This window comes from Eumetopias jubatus, unplaced genomic scaffold (assembly GCF_037043125.1).
Source record: "Eumetopias jubatus isolate StellerSeaLion01/CBP00866 unplaced genomic scaffold, mEumJub1_p1.0 scaffold_1, whole genome shotgun sequence".
Lineage (NCBI taxonomy): Eukaryota > Metazoa > Chordata > Mammalia > Carnivora > Otariidae > Eumetopias > Eumetopias jubatus.
In genome coordinates this window covers 154,172,512-154,192,049 of record NW_028274807.1, presented here as the reverse complement: position 1 = coordinate 154,192,049, position 19,538 = coordinate 154,172,512, and the positions used below count along the sequence as shown (strand labels likewise).

At 38.5% G+C, this 19,538-nt stretch overlaps 1 protein-coding gene across 1 annotated transcript in view; it reads right to left on the bottom strand.

The window, feature by feature from the left end:
* The window catches only part of FBXL2 (F-box and leucine rich repeat protein 2), a 122,018-nt gene extending 109,030 nt beyond the window's left edge, over window positions 1-12,988 (bottom strand). The window contains 2 exon segments of the mRNA XM_088026802.1: window positions 12,865-12,957; window positions 12,959-12,988. Of these exon segments, the coding sequence (XP_087882928.1) occupies window positions 12,865-12,957; window positions 12,959-12,988 (123 nt within the window).
* Between the last annotated feature and the right edge of the window lie 6,550 nt (window positions 12,989-19,538).

Genomic DNA, 19,538 nt, shown 5'->3' with positions numbered 1-19,538 from the left:
TTGGTGAATTATACCAAACATTTTTAAAAAATTAATGACAATATTACAAATCTTATCAAAACCCCACAAATAATGGAAGAGAGGGAACACAAAGTCATTCCATGAGGCCAGTACCACCCTGACACCCAAAACAGGATAAAAACAATACAAAAACAAAAAAGTCCAGTTTGTCCTATATAAGTATGCTACTCTGGCTTTCTTTTGACATCCATGTACGTGATAAATGTTTCACTACCCCCTTACTTTCAATCTGCAGGTATCTTAGGTCTAAAATGAGTCTCTTGTAGGCAGCATACAGATGGGTCTTTTTTTTTCCTTAATCCATCTGACATCCTATGTTTTTTGACTGAAGCATTTAGTGCATTTACATTCAAAGTAATTACTGATAGATATGTATTTATTACCATTTTATTACTTGTTTTGTTGTTGTTTCTGAAGATTTTCTCTGATCCTTTCTTGTCTTTGTCACTTTTGGTTTCTCCTTTGCACTCAAAGAGTCCCCTTTAACACGTCTTACAGGGCTGATTTATTGGTCATGAACTCGTTTAGTTTTTGTTTGGGAAACTCTTTCTCTCTCCTTCTATTCTGAAAGATAGCCTTGCTGAATAGAGTATTCTTGGCTGCAGATTTTCCCTATTCAGCACTTTGAATATATCATGCCACTCTCTTCTGGCTTGCCAAGTTTCTGTTGAGAAATCTCCAGCTAGTCTTATGGATTTTCCCTTATAAGTTAAGGACTTTTCTCTTGCTGCTTTTAAGGTTTTCTTTTATCACGATATTTTGCAAATTCAATTACAATAGGTCTTGTTCAACACCAAGGCACCAACACCTGCTTTTGTTGATTTCGGTGGGAGTTTTCTTTGCCTCCTGGATCTGGATGTCTGTTTCCTTCCTCATATTAGGGAAGTTTTCTGCTATTATTTCTTGAAATAAATTTTCTGTCCCCCTTTTGTCTTTCTTCCTCTGGGAATCCTTTTCTTTTTTTAAGTAATCTCTACACCCAACATGGGGCTTGAACTCACAACCCCAAGATCAAGAGTTGCATGCTTCACCAAATGGGATAAATCTGGGACTCCTATAATATGAATGTTATTACATTTGATGGAGTCACTGCGTTCCCTAAGTCTACTCTTGTGTTGTTTAATTCTTTCTTTTGTTCAGCTTCATTATTTTCCATTATTTTGTCTTCTAGGTCATTCCTCTGCTTCTTCCAGCCTGCTGTTCATTGCAACAAGCCTGTTTCCAATCTCATTTATTGCATTCTTCATCTCGGATTCTTTGTTAACTCCTTTATCTCTGTGGAAAAGGTCTCACTAATGTCTTCTATTCTTTTCTCCAGCCCAGTGAGTATCCTTATGATTATTGCTTTAAATTCTCCATCAGGCATGTTACTTATATCAGTTTTGCTATTTTTCTGGCTGTGGCCTTATCTTTTTCTTTCCTTTGGGATAAGTTCCTCCATCTTGGTATTTTGTATAAGTCTCTGCCTTTTTCTGTATGTTAGAAAAGTCCATTATGTCTTCTCTTCCTGAAAGTAATGGCCTTACAAAGAGGTCATATAGTGTTTAGGGCGTGGCACTTCAGGGAGTATCTACTGTTATGTTTTGGCTGCTCAATCCTTCAGGCCAGTTGTCTGCAGAGGCTCTTCTTGTCTGCTATGGGCAGTATTTGCTCCCTGGTCTGAATGTGGTAAGCTTTAACAGGTAGGGGAATGGTGAAATAAATAAATAAATAAATATACATATACATATATATATATATATATATATATACATACACACACACACACACACACATATATATTTACAGTGAATGATAACTACACTTATTGTGGTGAGCTTTTGTAATATATGTAATTGTCAAATCACTATTTTACACCTGAAACTAATATTTGTTTAAAAGATAAGACTTTTTGGGCACCTGGGTGGCTCAGGTGGTTAAGCGACTGCCTTTGGCTCAGGTCATGATCCCAGAGTCCTGGGATCGAGTCCCGCATCGGGCTCCCTGCTCCTTGGGAGCCTGCTTCTCCCTCTGCCTCTCTCTCTCTCCCCCTCTGTCTCTCATGAATAAATAAATAAAATCTTTAAAAAAAAGACAAAGTAGTAAAATCAATTATACCTACAAAAATCAGTCAAAAGATACACAAAATAAAAAGGTACACGATATGGCATCATATACATAAAACGTGGAGGATTAATATTGTAGCGCTTTTAGAATGTGTTCAAACTTAACCAACAGTTGACTTAACATAGACTGCTATATATATAGGATGTTATATATGAACCTCATGGTAACCACAAACCAAAAACCTATGATAACACAAAAAATAAAGAAAAAGGAATCCAAGAATACCAAAGAAAGTTATCAAACAAGGAAAGAAAGGAAGAGAATAAATGAACAGAGAACTACAAAAACAACCAGAAATTAACAAAATGGCGATAAGTACATACCTATCAATAATCACTTAAAATGTAAATGGACTAAATGCTCCATTCAAAAGATAGAAGACTGAATGGATTAAAAAAAAAAAAGACACATTCATATGCTGACTAAAAGAGACTCACTATAGATCGAAAGACACGTGCAGAATGAAAGTGAAGGGATGTAAAAAAATATTCTGTGCAAGTGGAAGTGGAAAAAAAGATGGGGTAGCAATACTTAGAGCAGACAAAACGGACTTTAAAACAGATTGTATTAAGAAACAAAAAAAAAGGGGTATTATTACACAGTGATAAAGGGATCAACCAAACAAGAGAATATAGTAATTGTTAATAAATATGAACCCAACACAGGGGCACCTAAATATATAAAGCAAATATTAACATACACGGAGAAATAGACAGTACTACAATAATAATAGGAAGCTTTAACATCTCAGTTGCATTAATGGATAGATCATCCAGACAAAAAAATCAGTAAGAAAACAATGGCTTTGAATTACACATTAGGCAGGATGGACTTAACAAATGGACTTAACAAATATTACAGAACATTCCAGCAGAAACAGCAGAATACACCTTCTTTTCAAGTGCACATGGGATATTTTCCAGGTTGGATCACATGTTAAGCCACAAAACAAATCTTAATCAACTTAGGAAGACTGAAATCATATCAAGCATCCTTTCCAATCACAGTGGTATGAAACTAGGGAAAAAAAACAGGAAAAAAAACACAAATACTTGGAGGCTAAGCAACATGCTACTAAACAATCAATGGGTCAAAAAAGAAATCAAAGAGGAAATGAAAAAAAAATCTAAAGACAAATAAAAATGGAAATGCAACGGTTCAAAATCTTAGAGATGCAGCAAAAGCAGTTCTAAGAGGGAAGTTTATAGTGATATAGGGCTGCCAGAAGAAACAAGAAAAATCTCCAAAAACAATCTAACCTTATACCTAAAAGGAATTAGAAAAAGAACACAGCCCAAAGTTAGAAGGAAGGAAATAATAAAGATCAGAACAGAAATAAATGAAAGAGACCAAAAAATTGAAAAAAAAAATCAGTGAAACTAAGAGCTGATTCCTTGAAAAGCTAAATTTGGTAAACCTTTAATCAGACACATCAGTGAAAGAGAGACAGAGAGGAATCAAATAACATCAAAAATGAAAGAAGAGAAGTTACAACCCATACCTCACAAGTACGAAGGATTATGAGAGACTACTACAAAAAAATTACATGTCAACAAGCTGGACAACCTAGAAAAAAAAATGAATAAATTTCTAGAAGCATACAATCCTCCAAGACTAAATCAGGAAGAAATAAAAAACATGAACAGACTCATTACCAGTAATGAAACTGAATCAATAATCAAAAACTCCCAACAAACCAAAGTCCAAGACCAGATGGCTTCCCAGGTGAATTCTACCGAACATTTAAAGAAGAGTTAATACCGATCTTTCTCAAACTATTTCAAACAGCAGAAGAGGAAGGAATGTTTCTAATTCATTCTACAAGGCCAGTATTACACTGATACCAAAACCAAAAATACAACAAAAAAAGAAAATTACAGATCAGTATCTCTGATGAACACAGATGCAATAATCCTCAAATATTTGCAAACTGAATTTAAAAATATATCACAAGGATCATACACCACAATCAAGTAGGATTTATTCCAGAGATGCAAGGATGGTTCAACATCTGCAAATCAATGTGAAACACATTAACAAAATAAAGCATAAAAATCATATGATCATCTCAATAGATGCAGGAAAAGCATGTGACAAAATTCAACATCAATTCATGATAAAAACTCTCAACAAAGTAAGTTTAGAGGGAACATAAAACATAACAAAGATCATATGTGATACACCTAGATCTAACATCTTAATAGTGAAAAGCTGAAAGCTTTTCCTCTAAGATCAGAAACAAGACAAGAATGTCTACTCTCACCACTTTTATTCAAAATAGTACTGGAAGTCCTAGCCACAGCACTCAGACAAGAAAAAGGTATAAAAGGCATCCAAAGTGGAAAGGAAGAAGTAAAACTGTCACTATCTATAGAGGACATTATATTATATATAGAAAACCCTAAACACTGTTAGAATAAATGAATTCAGTAAAGTTTCAATTCAGTAAAGGATACAAAATCAATACAGAAATCAGTTGCGTTTCTATACATTAATAACTAGCAAAAAGAGAAGAAAACAATCCCATTTACAACTACATCAAAAATAATAAAATACTTAGAAATAAATTTACCGAGGAGGTTAAAGATCTGTATTCTGAAAACTGTAAGACAGAAATGAAAGAAATTGAAGATGACAAAAATAAATGTGAAAATATATCATGTTTCATGGACTGAAAGAATTACTATTCTTAAAATGTCCACATTACCCAAAGCAATCTACAGATTCACTGCCATCCCTATCAAAATACCAATAGTACTTTTCATAAAGCTAGAACAAAGACTCCTAAAATTAATGTGGAACCACAAAAGCCTCCAAAGAGCCAAAGTAATCTTGAGAAAGAAGAACAAAACTGTAGGTATTACAATCCCAGATTTCAAAATATACTACAAAGATAGAGTAAGCCGAACAGTATGGTACTGGCATTAAAAACAGACACATAGTTCAAAAGGATAGACTAGAGAGCCTAGAAATAAACCCATGCATATCTAATCAATTAATACATGATAAAGGAGCAGAGAATATACAATGGGGATAGGACAGTCTCTTCAAGAAGTAGTGTCAGTAAAACTGGACAGCCACATGCAAAAGAATGAAACTGGACCACTTTCTTACACCAATCACAAAAACTAACTAAAACTGAATTAAAGACTTGAATGTAAGACCTGAAACCACAACACTCCTACAAGAAAACATAAGCAGTAAGCTCCTTAATGATAGCTTGGAGACAGTTTGTTGGGTTTGACACCAAAAACAAAGGCAACATATGTAAAAATAAACAGTGGAACTATATCAAACTACCAAAAAAAAAAAAAAAAAGCTGCTGCACACCAAAGGAAACCATCACTAAAATGAACCTACTGTATAGGAGAAAATATTTGCAAATCATATATGTGATAAGTGGTTAATATCTAAAATATACAATAAACTCATACAACTCAAGAGCAAAAAAAAATCTAATTTAAAAAATGGGTAGATCTAAACATTTTTCCAAAGAAGACACAGATAGCCAACACGTACATGAAAAGGTGATCAATATCATTAATCTTCAGGAAAACGCAAATCAAAACCACTATGAGATCACCTCACACCTGTCAGAACAGCTATTATCAAAAAGACAAGGAGCAACAAGTGTTGGCAAGGATGGGGAGAAAAGGGAATCTTGCACACTATCGGTGGGAATGTAAATTGGCACGGCCACTATAGAAAACAATATGGAGATTCCTCAAAAAGTTCAAAATAGAACCACCCTATGATCCAGATTCTACTTCTGGGTATTTATCTGAAGAAAAGGAAAACATAACTTGAAAAGATAGCTGCACCCCCATGTTTACTGCAGCATTATTTGCAATAGCCAAGATATGGAAACAACCTAAGTGACGACTGATGGATGAATGGATAAAGAAAATGTGGTATATATATGTATTACATATATATGTATATATAAAATACAAATACTTTTCAGCCATAAAAAGAAGGAAATCTTGCCATTTGTAACAACATGGATCTAGAGGTATAAATCCTGTTATTTATGCTAACTGAAATAAGTCACATAGAGAAAAACAAATATCCTATGACCTCATATATATGTGAAATTGACACACACACACACACACACACACACACACACACACACCTGAGCTCATAGATACAGAGAACAGATTGTGGTTCCCAGGGCTGGGAAGTGGGCAAAGTGGGTGGAAAGGGTCAAAAGGTACAAACTTCCAGTTAGAAAATGTCATGGGGATGTAAGTACAACATGGTGACTATAGTAATACTGTACTGCATATATTTGAAAGTTGCTAAGAGAGTAGATCTTAAAAGTCCTCTTCAGAAGAAAAAAAATTTTTTTCAAAGATTTTGTCAGAGAGGGGGAAAGAGAGCACAAGCAGGGGGAGCGGCAGGCAGAGGGAGAAGTAGGCTCCCTGCCGAGCAAGGAGCCCAATGTGGGGCTCGATCCCAGGACCCTGATCATGACCTGAGCTGAAGGCAGATGCTCAACCGACTGAACCACCCAGGCGTCCCAAGAAAAAAATTTGGGGGGTGCCTGGGTCGCTCAGTCGTTAAGCGTCTGCCTTCAGCTCAGGTCATGATCCCAGGGTCCTGGGATCGAGCCCCACATCGGGCTCCCTGCTCGGCGGGGAGGCTGCTTCTCCCTCTCTCATTCCCCCTGCTTGTGTTCCCTCTCTCGCTGTGACTCTGTCCAATAAATAAATAAAATCTTTAAAAAAAATTTGTATAACTTGTATGGCAATGGATATTAACTATGCCTATTGTAATCATTTCTCAATATATACAAATAATGAATCATGTTGTGTATCTGAAACTAACAATGTTATACGTCAATAATACTTGAATTAAAAAAAAAAACAGTAATATACCTCCACAAAGGGCAGCTCCTTCTTTAATTAGGTTGCTTAGGGTAGGGATGGGGAGGTAAAGGGGACTGAATCCTTTTAATCTATGGTTGGGCTGGGTTAGAGATTTTTTTAAGCATTTATTAGATTCAGTCAAGAATGGCTTAAAATCCTTTTAGGGTGAGATCAGAACTTAACCTTCAGGAGAACTCAGGATCTGAGCAGCGGTGAAACTTCACAGATCTCTGAGCTGTACAACTTAGCTGCTTGCTTTCTGAACTCAAGAGATTTTTCTCTATTTTGCATTCTTGCTGCCAGCTGGGGAGCTGTCTTTGTTCTCCAGTAAACACCCTTCACCGTCTGTGCCTTAAAATCTGTCTGTCTCTCTCCCCTGTGCTCTGACTCCACCTTCTGAAAGGCTATTGTCTTGTCCTCAGTGAAAACCTGGATAGCCAGAGAGATATTTGTCAGCTCTCCGGCCATGGCCCCAGCCTGCGTTAGCCCTACTTTATACCTGGCAAAAGCCCCTAGTGCCTCAGATAGATTTGTATGAACTCTCCAGCCCTGCCTCCACCCACCTCAGACTCCACCCACCCTCAGGATCATTCTTAGCTCTCTTTCCCTGACCCCAGCCTCCAGCATACTATATCCTTAAACTCAGTGAAGGCTCACGGGAAAGGGGTGGCTGGGGCTCTTCAAAATTCCAAATTGTCACTCCAGCCCACATGCAGTTAATAAAAGTTTGGCGGGTTTCTCTTTACTAGTCCATAGCAGGTTCTTCCTCCTGCTGTCCCACCATGGATGGAAGTATCTATGTGTCTCCTTTTTTCCTGGGAAGGCTCATTATGTTCTGGATTTTATTTCATTTAGATTTCCTTGTGTCCTCAGTTCTCTGGTGGGTTTTTAGAGAACTACCAGTTTCTAGCTTCTTCACCTTTCTTATTACGATGGAAACGTCTAACTTTTGCAACTTTCCACATCCTCACAGAACATGGGAGTCTTTCTTACTCTTTTTGATGACAGTAAACAGACTTGGAGCAGATAAATAACTTGCACAAGGTTTAGAACTTTAAAAAAAAATAACTGTAATTTTAAACTTATATTTCCTGACTCCAAGTCTAGGAGTTCTTTGTGTGCACAAAGGAGTTCTTTGTACTGCACAACAGGTAGTAAAAAGGTGATCTGTACAAGTCATTTACCCTCTCAATATTTCTAGTTTGTAAACTGAAGGGACTGTGCTAGAGAAACTCAAAGTCTCCTTCAAATCTAATACTTCAAGATACAATGAAGTTTGTGTTTTTAAAATATATACCCTCACAGTATATATTTTAAGCCTAATTGTGTCTTTAGATTTTACATTTCTAATGAGCATCACAAATTTATCAAGTCCCAAACTAACCCCGGATTTCTTTATCTGTACCTTGGTCTTCATCTCAGTAGATGACAACTCCTTCCTATCACTCAGGCTCAAATCATGGAAGTCATCCTTGACTTTCTTTTCTATTCCACAATGAATCCATCAACTAATCCTATGGATTACTGCAATAATGTCCCATCTAGTGTCCTCTGTTTTTGTCCTTTCTCCCCTCACTCATACCCCAAATGTAGTTTCCACAGAACAGACAGAATGGTTCTTTTAAAAGTCATATTATGTCATTCTCCTTCACCTGCCAATTGCTTCCCCTTCTCACAAAGGGAAAGGCCAAGTCCTTCAAATGGTTTATAAATCCTATGTGATTTGGCCTAACTACTTTCATCTTACCTCCTACCATGCACCCGTCTTATGACACTCCAGCCACACTGATTTCCTTGCAGTTCCTCCAACACACCAGACATGATCTTGCCTCAGGACTTTTGCATTTGGGTCCTCTCCTGAAATGGCCTTTCTCCAGGTATGCCCATGAAATAGCCTCTGCTCAAATGTCATCTTATCAGAGAGGCCTTCCCTTCCATTCTATATGAAAAGCAACTTCTCCCTCCTCTCATCCACTCTCCCATCCTGCCCTAAAATTTCCTTTCTCACTCAGCTTTTTCTCCAAAGCACTTTTATGACCTTATCCGTATGTTTATTATGCCTTCCTGCCACCACAACGTAAGCTCCATGAGCATAGAGCCTCGCCTGTGTCATTGTTGGATACCCACTGCCTACAAGTGACTAGCACATAGTAGCACACAATAAACGTTTGTTGGATAGAAAACCACAGAACAGAAAATTTAATGGAAAGACAATTGTAGGGGCAGCACTGAGAACTCAAAAAGCTGGGTTTGAACCTCGATTTTGACTCCACAAAAACTCTCCCAACAACTGCCCTGTTCCGCTCTCTGTCTGGTCTGTCCTCTGTTTTTGTCCCCATAGCCACCCCAGTGCTGGAGGTGGTGGTAGTAGACCCTACACAGGGTAGAGGTGAGACACAAAATGCGGCAGGGAAGGCAGAGGTAAAAGTGTAGTCCAACCCATGGCTGGCCATATTTGAGCTTTGGCTGTCTGCACTATTAAGGGGCTGGGAGTGGGGAGCCAAGTAAATCCTGCAGGATGTCATTAAACAACATCATGATAAAGCGTTTGTCATAAATAAAAAAGAGCTTGCTGGCTCAGCTGATAAAACACTGAAACTCTTAATCTTGGAGAAGTACATTCATGCCAGGCACTGGGAACAATCTTTAGTTGGGAAAGAAGCCATGGAATAATGGTTAAGAGGCCAGACGTTAGAGTCAGACTGGCTGAGTTCAAATCCAGGCTCTGCCACTCAGTATGTGGCCTTGGACAAATTACCTCATCAATCTGGGCCTGCTAAACGGGGATAATAATAATCTCAGAGGTACGTGGAAAGATTAAATGAGATAAATGTGAAGTGATCAGCCTAAAACTGGACAGTGTGGAAAGGCTCTATGAAAAAGTTATTGCTACAGTTCTAAAAATTATGCTCCATCCCCATTCCAGTGCAGACCAAAAGGAGACCAATATTGTTAACAGAAGGAAAATATATTCTTTTTACGATCTATTAACATAGATCTCATTATATAAACATATTAGCTCTCTTAACTATACCATGTGATAGCAAATAGACCAAAACTGTCTGTAAATCTTGGTATATTTTATTGTAGTTTCCCCCCACCCTGTTCTTCCCAACACCTCTGACAAATCCTAACCACAGATAAACACAGAAAGTGAAGTGCCAAAACAGGGGGAAAGTCCAAGTGAATGAATCAAAATGGGAAAACAGTAATGATACAATGTCATATTTCTGAGAAAAAAAAATCTGCCTTACAAGCTAAAGTATTAGGCAAGAGCAAAAACATGACAAAAGGTATCCCAATGTATATTTTGATCCATATGAATCAAATTGCTGTCTTTTTGAAACAATTTTCAAAATATACAACTAAAACGTATGTTAAAATTACTATGAGGAAAAATCTCAGAAAATAGAATTTTATTTTTTTAAATATATTCATCCTCCAAGTCTAAATGGCTTTATGTAAAACACTGGTCTTTGTGATTCACAAAAAGCATGTGTCAATTCCTGAATGCAAAGTGAAATGACAGGAGAAACTTTCAATGCTATTACAGCCATGAGTATGAACCCCAATCCAACAATCTGTCTTCATTAATTCCTCTTCATTTCATCTTTGTAAAAAAGGGGAGAGAAAAGTAAGAGAAGGCTAGGCATGCCTACCCTGTTCTGTAGCATCTAGCTCAGTGCCAGCAATCACAAAATACAAGTATTCCAAAGTGCTCAAAAATATTAAAATCCAAATAGGAAAACAAATTTCCTAACATATACCTGGCATATATATTGGGGGAACATATACTGATGCACTATATGTTACAGTATAATCCAGTGTTTACATAAGCGGGTTCTGAGACAATCTGCCTGGTTTTGAAATCTCACTTATCAGCTGGGTGACCTGGGCAAGTTACTCTACCATTCTGTGCCTCAATTTGCTCATCTCTAAAGTGAGGAAATGTTAACTTCCACATAGGGTTGTTGTGATGGTTAAATAAGACACATAAGATGCTTGGAAAAATATCTCACTCAGAATGTACATAATAAATGCCAGCTGTCATTATAGAATAGAAACAAGTGGCTTAATTGAAGAAATTTTCATTGAGAGATAGTTAAGCATTGTTCCAAATTCATGTGCAAAGTAATTCATATCAACTGCTAAAGCTGTATGTTTAGATTCAAGCATTTAATGAACGATAATGTTAACAATCTTGACTACAGTTTGGGGGATTACACAGGCAGTTTCCTCATTCCCCCTCCTATACATACCAACCATTCCCTACTTTCGCTGGAGCCTAGGCATCAGCTCATCATAAAATTAAATCCCTTCCATGAATGAAATTCTTAATGTTTAAAAATAGACAAAAAGCAAAAAAATTTCTAAGTTTAACAAAGCAACAAGTACACAAGTATAATAGAATGCTTTTAAAGTAAATAAAACTCTAAAATGCACAATAGTGAATCAAGGTGGACTGTGGGTCAGGATGGAAGGAGAGAAGAAAAGGAAAATGGGAAACAGGAGGAACATGAGACTTCAGTGAGCTGTAAATTCCTGAATATTCTTCCTTTCTCTTTGCTATAATTGTAAGAGCTTTTCCACATATAATATAGAAAAGTCATTGCAACATTTACAACACTCAGATTTTTGTAAAATTCATTTTCTGAAACTTTTGCAGGGTCACTTAAAAGCAATTCAGAATTAAAGAAACATACACAAAATAAAGCCCGCATTTCTATTACTTGTGGGTAATGGTTTTTCCCCCTACCATCAAAAGGCCACATATCTGGGCCACCAATGATACAGACCAGCCAATGATACAGACCAGCCACCTTTCTCTTCCTACCATGCCTTTCCCTAGTTATCAAAAAAAAAGAGTCTGCCAGGGTTCCAAATGGCAGGTTTTCTCTCCAGGCCAACTGGCACGTGGGAAGCCCCCTGCCTTCTCAGCTTATTAGCACTTCCACTGTAGATAAAGAGCAGATCTACACTAGTGATGGTTAAAAAAACTGTTCCTTAAAACCAGGCATTCTATATCAAAGGTGTGTCCCCAGCAGAGTCCAGCTCCTCTCTTCTTTTACTCCCTTTGGAGGCCTCCGGAGATATCACACCTTTGGTCAGCAATTCCTTGAATCCTGTCTAGCCAAGCCAACACCCCTGCTGAGTCTTCACGTCAGGTTTTTAAAAACGAGCTTAATGGGGGCCAGGTGGTACGCCCACTCACTCTCAAGTTTATTGAATAAAAGAGTGATTTAAGACGTTTACAATGTACTAATTACTAATTAAATCCCTTAAAGGGCTGAGCACAGGAAAAAAACCTCCAGCTTAATGCCCCCATTTTTTTTTGAAAAGGAGGAGGGAAAATCCAAAATTACATATTTAAATTTCCCCACGCGCTAAAAATCCTGTCAATGATGAATTTTAAAGAAATACCTATTATGTATTATTTATATATAATTGCGTAGACACAAGACAGGTAGCACACAGACTGCAATATAGTGTTAATATGAATATGATACAGATATCCCTTTAAAAAAAAACCACACCCTCTCTGGGTGGCTTCACAGGCTCGCTGGGACCAAAAAGCGTCACGCTGTCCGGTGGCCCACAGGGTAGGGGTCCCAGCGGAGGCCCAGACCTTAAACGCAGACAACGCTGCGTCGCGGGCGCCCCCGAACAGGCGGGCGCTCCGGGGCCCCCCGGGGCTCCTCTTCCCCCGGGCCCGCCCAGTCCTGCCCTGCCCCGCAGTCCCGAAGGCCGCAGCCCGGCCTCTCCGCGACCTCGGCGCCGCCCGCCGGAACCGAGCAGCGGCCGCGCGGGGGCTCAGTACGGGCGGGGAAGGGGAGGGCGGCCCAACCGGTTCGGACCCCAGACTCACCATGGCCGAAGAGCCGCGAGCGCGCCCACAGCCCGGAGTCACAAGGCGCCGGCAACGCCCGTTGTCCTGGTGACGCCAGCTGGGCGCCCCGCCCCGTTCCCAAGGTGGGCTCGGAGGCGGCCATTGGCGGCTTTCGAGCACGTGACGTGCAGGGCGGTGCCGTTTGGACCTCCCCCTGCGCCCCCACTCCGACCCGCGCCTATGCTCTTGGGCGGGGCCTCTTCGCCTTTCACACTTTGCATCTGGACCATCATCACCCGGATCACCTTGACATCCCTCACCTGACAAATAACCCAGCCACAGGCTGCCCAGCTGGAAGAGACCTTTGTGGATTTACTTTATTTAAGAAACAGATTACACAGGTAATACAGGATTATTAAAGACATTTTAAACTAATGATAGCAAGAATTAAAACCACACTAAATCCCAGCACAGGTAACTACAGTTTATATTCTAGTTTATCTGCTTCCAGTGAAATATATATTATAATATATTGTATTCTTAAAAATTGAAGCAAACCGTATGCACTTTTATAACCTACTTGTTTCAATTAAAAATTATCTTTGCATGCCAATTCATGGAATAGCATTGTGTGTATACTCTAATTTATTAAATTGATTTGCAATTTGTTCCATGTGTTTAATATGGTTGAAGGGAACTTTAGATATCCTCAAATCCAGCGCATTAAATCTATGGAGACATGTTCAACAGCCAATCTGACATCTCCCTTTGAATGTCTAACAGGTATTTGAAACTTAATAAAGCCCAAATAAGACTTTTGTTGTTGTTGTTTATGTTCAGTTGGCTAGCATATAGTACATCTTTAGTTTTTGCTGTAGTGTTCAACGATTCATTAGTTGCGTATAACACCCAGTGCTCATCCCAACACGTGCCCTCCTTAATACCCATCACTCGGTTACCCCATCCCCCCCACTTCTGTAACCCTCAGTTTGTTTCTTGGAGTCCAGAATCTCTCATGGCTTGTCTCCCTCTCTGATTTCTTCCCATTCAGTTTTTCCTCCCTTCCCCTGTGGGCCTCCACTCTATTCCTTATGTTCCACATATGAGTGAAATCATATGACAATTCTTTCTCTGCTTGACTTATTTCACTTAGTATAATCCCCTCCAGTTCCATCCATGTTGATGCAAATGGTAGGTATTCATCCTTTCTGATGGCCGAAAGTCCATTGTATATATGAACCACATCTTCTTTATCCACTCATCTGTTGAAGGGTATCTCAGCTCCTTGATTCAAATGTCATGCTCACTCACCAGTTTTCCTCATCCCAGCAAAAGTTCCCATTTTTCGTTCGTTGTTCAGGACAAAAACCTAGGAATCATCCTTGATTCTCTCCTTTCCTCATACCACATGTTCTGGACTCTATCTTTAAATAAATCCTGAGTCTATCCATTTGTCGCCGTCTCTGCCTCACAGTCACCGTCATCTCTTGCCTAAGTTAGTCTCCATGCCACCTGTCTTCTCTCCTACAGTCTACACAACAGCAGCATTTCAGTGGCTTCTCATGGCACTTGGAAAAAGATCCAGACTTTCCCTGATGGAGATCTTGCCTCCTGCACTAACTTCATCTCCTACCCTCTTCCCTCAACCAATCCACGCTAGCCATGCTTTATTTCATGAGGTTCCTTAAACATGTTGAACACTTTCCTACTTAAGAGCCTCAGCAACAAATGTTTCCTTTTTTTTAGAATATTCTTCCTCTAGAACTTCACACTTCCCATTTCTTTGCTTGAAACAGGTCACTTATCTCCCCAAATGTCATCTTGACTGAAGCCTTCACTGACCATTCAATTTGAAATATCTCACCCCCGTTACTCTTTCTCACCACAGTCTTTATAATCTCTCTTATAACTGTCCTGTTTTCAAATACCTAATGGCCCTTGAAATTATCTTTTACAATTTTTGGTATATTAATTACATCCTGTCTCTTCACCCTGGAATGCAAGACGTCTATCTTGTTCCCTCTCTGTGTTCCTACTCTTTAGAACAGTTCCTGCTTGTAGTGGATATTCAATATTGAGCCTTGATTGAATGAATGAACATACGTTCTCAGACTTGATGGTCAGTTTGAAGATACAAATAAGAATATGACCTGTCAAAGTAGGGAGTGTGATAGAAGAAGAAAAACTGTAATTATAAGTTTTATCTAGTCTAATATGAAATATACATATAAGTAGAAAAATATAAATGTACGGTTTTTAAAAAGTGAACACCTGTGTAAACACCACCTAGTTCAAGAAATAGAACATTGCCAAAAGCCCTGAAGAGATCATGTGTCCTTTCCCAATATTAACTTCCCCCTTCTCCAATGACCACTATCTTAATATTTATAAAAAAACACTTTCTTACTCTTTTTTATATAATTTTTATAGCTCATTAATTTTCATTTCTATTAAGTATTCTATTGAATATATATACAAGAATATATCCATTCCACTGTTGGGCATTTGGGTTGTTTGAATCATTTCCTGTTTAGGACTATTATAAAACAATGCAGTTGTGAGCATTTTCCCTGTGCATGTGAGTACTCATTTCTCTAGATGAGGGTTTCTTGGCAATTTTGATATTTAGGGACAGATAATCTTTTGTTGTAGATGGTGGGGGATCAGCGCGAGAGGGAACTATCTTATGTATTTAGGATGTTTGGCAGCATCCATGGCTTTTACCCACCACATGCTAGTGGCATGGCCACAGTTGTGAAATGTCTCCAGGCATTTCTATATGTTACTGGAGAAGCAAAATTTACCCCGGTTGAGAATCACTGATCTAGGGTAAATAACAAGCAATAGAATTCCTGGTTTGTATATCTTTAGATTTACCACATAGTGCCAAACTGTTTTCCAAAGTACTTGCAAGACAAGTGACATGGGATTAGTAGAGAGCTCCAAGAATGGTTTCCTTGCAAGAACTGGTCTCCCCAGCAAGAATTCTGCTAGCAGGGGTGCCTGGGTGGCTCAGTCAGTTAGGTGTCTGCCTTTGGCTCAGGTCATGATCCCAGGGTCCTGGACCTGAGCCCCACATAAGGTTCCCTGCTCAGTGGGGAGTCTGCTTCTCCCTCTCCCTCTGCCCCTACCCCCTGCTCTCTCTCTCGCTCTCTTTCTCTCACAAATAAGTAAATAAAATCTTTAAAAAGAAAGAATTCAGCTAGCAAAAACATACACAATCAACTTTTTTGGAACTTTGGAACCTAATCAAATGCCTGTGTCAAACAGCAAGTGCTTAATGAGGAAAAAAGCAACTGAATTTTGGTAGGAGACATTGTGTGGTTTTTGCTTACCTGCCTAGCATCCTATTCCCCAAGATCAATGGCAGCCTTGTGGATGGCCCATTCCTGGTACAATGTATTGGTGCCGGGGAAAGCCATATGGACTCTACTCTCAAAAACTGTGGTCATGCATTTGACCTAAGGGACTAGCACAGAGACTGATCTGTATTTTGCCTGCCTCAGGTTAGACTGGCTTTCTGAGTGGCATCTGATGGAAGCAGTAAAGCCATATGGTACCCATTGCTACCTGGGGCAAGGGATGAAGGATGAGGCAAAGAGCAGACAGGCCCAAAAGCCTGGGTATAAGGAAGCTGAGGAGGAAGATTCTTAGGGGACCAAGAACAGTGCAGGACTGGGGGATCTGGAATGCAATGTGCATTCCCCAGGGGGCAGACACATGCTCAGAAAAGACCTGAGAGGACCCTAGATTTACATCTCTGGCTGATCTTCGGACTCCACTTAAGTAGGAGGTGAAAGCTAAGGCAGAGTTGTAGTTAGCTTGGCTTAGCATTTAAGGAGTACCCTAGTCCAGAGCCAATATGCAAAGACCAAGGGAGGTTTGTTTTTTTTTTTCTTTTTGTCTCCAGGCATTTAAGGAAATATATTCTGTTTCCTAGCTCACTGCTGAGATAACAGAACAGAAGCTTCAGTGAGCATACAGGACAGGGATTACAATCTTTGCAAAGCTAGTTTGGAAATAGACAACAGCAACCTTCAACAATTAACACCAGAAAGCCCTGTGGAAAGGGAGAGATTCTATAGAGATGTTGAGTGTATTTGTTGTTTAGGACTAAGGGATGAATGGGTGGGGTACAGAGATGATATCTAAGGGGTATGAGGTTTCTTTTTGGGGTGATGAAAATGTTCTAAAACTGTTGCACACATCTGTGATTATACTAAAAACATTGACTTGTACAGTTTAAATTAGTGAAATGCATGGTATGTGAATTATATATCAATAAAGATTTTTTTTAAAACTCTGTTGTTGGCTCATACACATTCTTAACTCTGATATATTCTTGGTAATCTATCTTTGTATCAATGTGAAATATCTCTCTTGGTCCTGAACTTTTCTCTTTGATTCCCCTTTATTTTTCCCCCTGCTTTATTGATGTATAATTGACAATTAAACATAATATATATTTAAGATGTACAAGTTTCTGATTTGATACATGCATACACTGTGAAGTAACCGTCACAATCAAGTAAATTAACATATCTATCATCTCACATAGTTACATTTTCTTTTCTGTGTGTGTGTATGGTGAGAACACTTAAGATCCTCCCTCTTGGCAAATTTTAAATATACAATATGTTACTGTTAACTATAATCACATTGTTGTACATTAGATCTCCAGAACTTATTCATCTTGCATAACTGAAACTTTGTATGCCTGACCAACATCTCTCCATTTCTTTCTACCCCAACCCCTGATAACTACCATTCTACTTTCTGCCTCTATGTATTTGACTATTTGTAGATTCCACATATAAGTGAGATCATACAGTATTTGTTTTTCTGCGTCTGGTTTCTTATTAGCATAATGCCCTCCAGGTTCATCTATGCTGTCATAAATGGCAAGATTTCTTTCTTTTTACTTTTTACTTTTGAAGATTATTTACTTAGTGAAAGAGAGAGAGAGCACGTACGAGTGCACGCATGAATGAGGGGAGGGGCAGAGGGAGAGAATCCCAAGCAGACTCCATGCCGAGCCCAACATGGGGCTCAATTTCATGACCTGAGATCAGGACCTGAGCCAAAATTGAGAGTTTGATGGCTCAGCCAACTAAGCCACCCAGGCGCCCCGAGGATTTCCTTCTTTTTAAAGACCAAATAATGTTCCATTGTGCAAAATATATAGATTTCCCTAGCCTAAAAGTTTATATGAATGTATTTATATATAACTGGGCTTTTGTGACTGGCTTCCTTAATTTGGCACAATGTTTTCAAGATTCATCCAGATTGTAGCATGTATCAGTACTTCATTTCTTTTTATGGCCAAATAACATTTCACTGAATGGATATACCACTTTGTGCTTATCCATTTCTCCATCAAAAAACATTTTAGTTGCTTCCATATTTTGGCTATTGTGAGTAATGCTGCTCTGAACATGCATGTACATGTTTTTGCAGGGACAAATGTTTTCATTTGCCTTAGGCATCGCCTAGGAGTAAAAATGCTAGATCATATGAATCAAACTCTATGTTTAAGCATTTGGGGAACTGTCAGTACATTTTGCAAAGTGGCTCTCGCATTTTACATTCCTACTAGTGGTGTATGAGGATTGTAATTTCCACACAGCCATGTCAGCACTTGTTATTATGTGACTTTTTGATTCCAACCATCCCAGTGGGTGAGAAGTGGCATTTCACTGTGGTTTTAATTTACATTTTCCTGATGACTAATGATGTTGAGTATCTTTCCAAAGGGTTACTGACCATTTTTATATCTTCCTTGGAGAAATGTCTGTTTACATCCTTTGCTCATTTCTAATCAGGATAGCTGTCCTTTTTTCTTTCACTGTGTGTGCTTTTGGTGTCATACTTTAAGAATCTTTTGCCAAATCCAAGGTCATGAAGATTTATCCATATGTGTTCTCCTAAGAGCTTTTAGCTTTTATATTTAGATCTTTGACCTATGTTAATTTTTGTACATGATGTGAGGTAAGGGTCCAACTTCCTTCTTTTGCATGCTGATATCCAGTTATCCCAGCACCGTTTCTTGAAAAGATGGTTATTTTCCCCATTGAATGATCTTGGCACCCCATTGAAAATCAACAGACCACAGATGTATAGGTTTATTTCTGGACTCTCAATTTTATTCCATTAACAACATAGCCTTAAATTACATAACATAAAAATTGACAAATGTGACTGAGAGGCACATTTTTTCAAACACATAAAAAGTTTCCTTAATCAGGGAGAGCTACAAAGTCTACGTACTATGAACGATGAGGGGCATTAGTCATATAAATTAGGATATAATTAGTACCCCCAGAGTTGTGCAACATGATATACCTGCCCAAAATTAATCTTAGTAGGACATCAGGATGTTGCTTGAAATTCTTTAAAAAGACCCTACTGACTCTATTCACCGACCATGGTACAATAAAACTAGACAAATGACAAAATATAATCATAAATTTAAAGGCTAAAAGGCAGATTTGAATCAATCATGATTGAAAGATGAAATAAAAATTGAAATAAAAATATTTAGAACTAAACAAAATGAAGTAACACAAATATTTGTGGGAATCAGCAGAGGAAAAATTATTATTAAATCATTAAATATAAAACAAAACAACTGAAACAAAGCAGAATAAACTAGAAAACATACACAAACCTAAAGTATGTTGAAGAAAAAACTCGTAAAAATGAAGGCAGTGTAA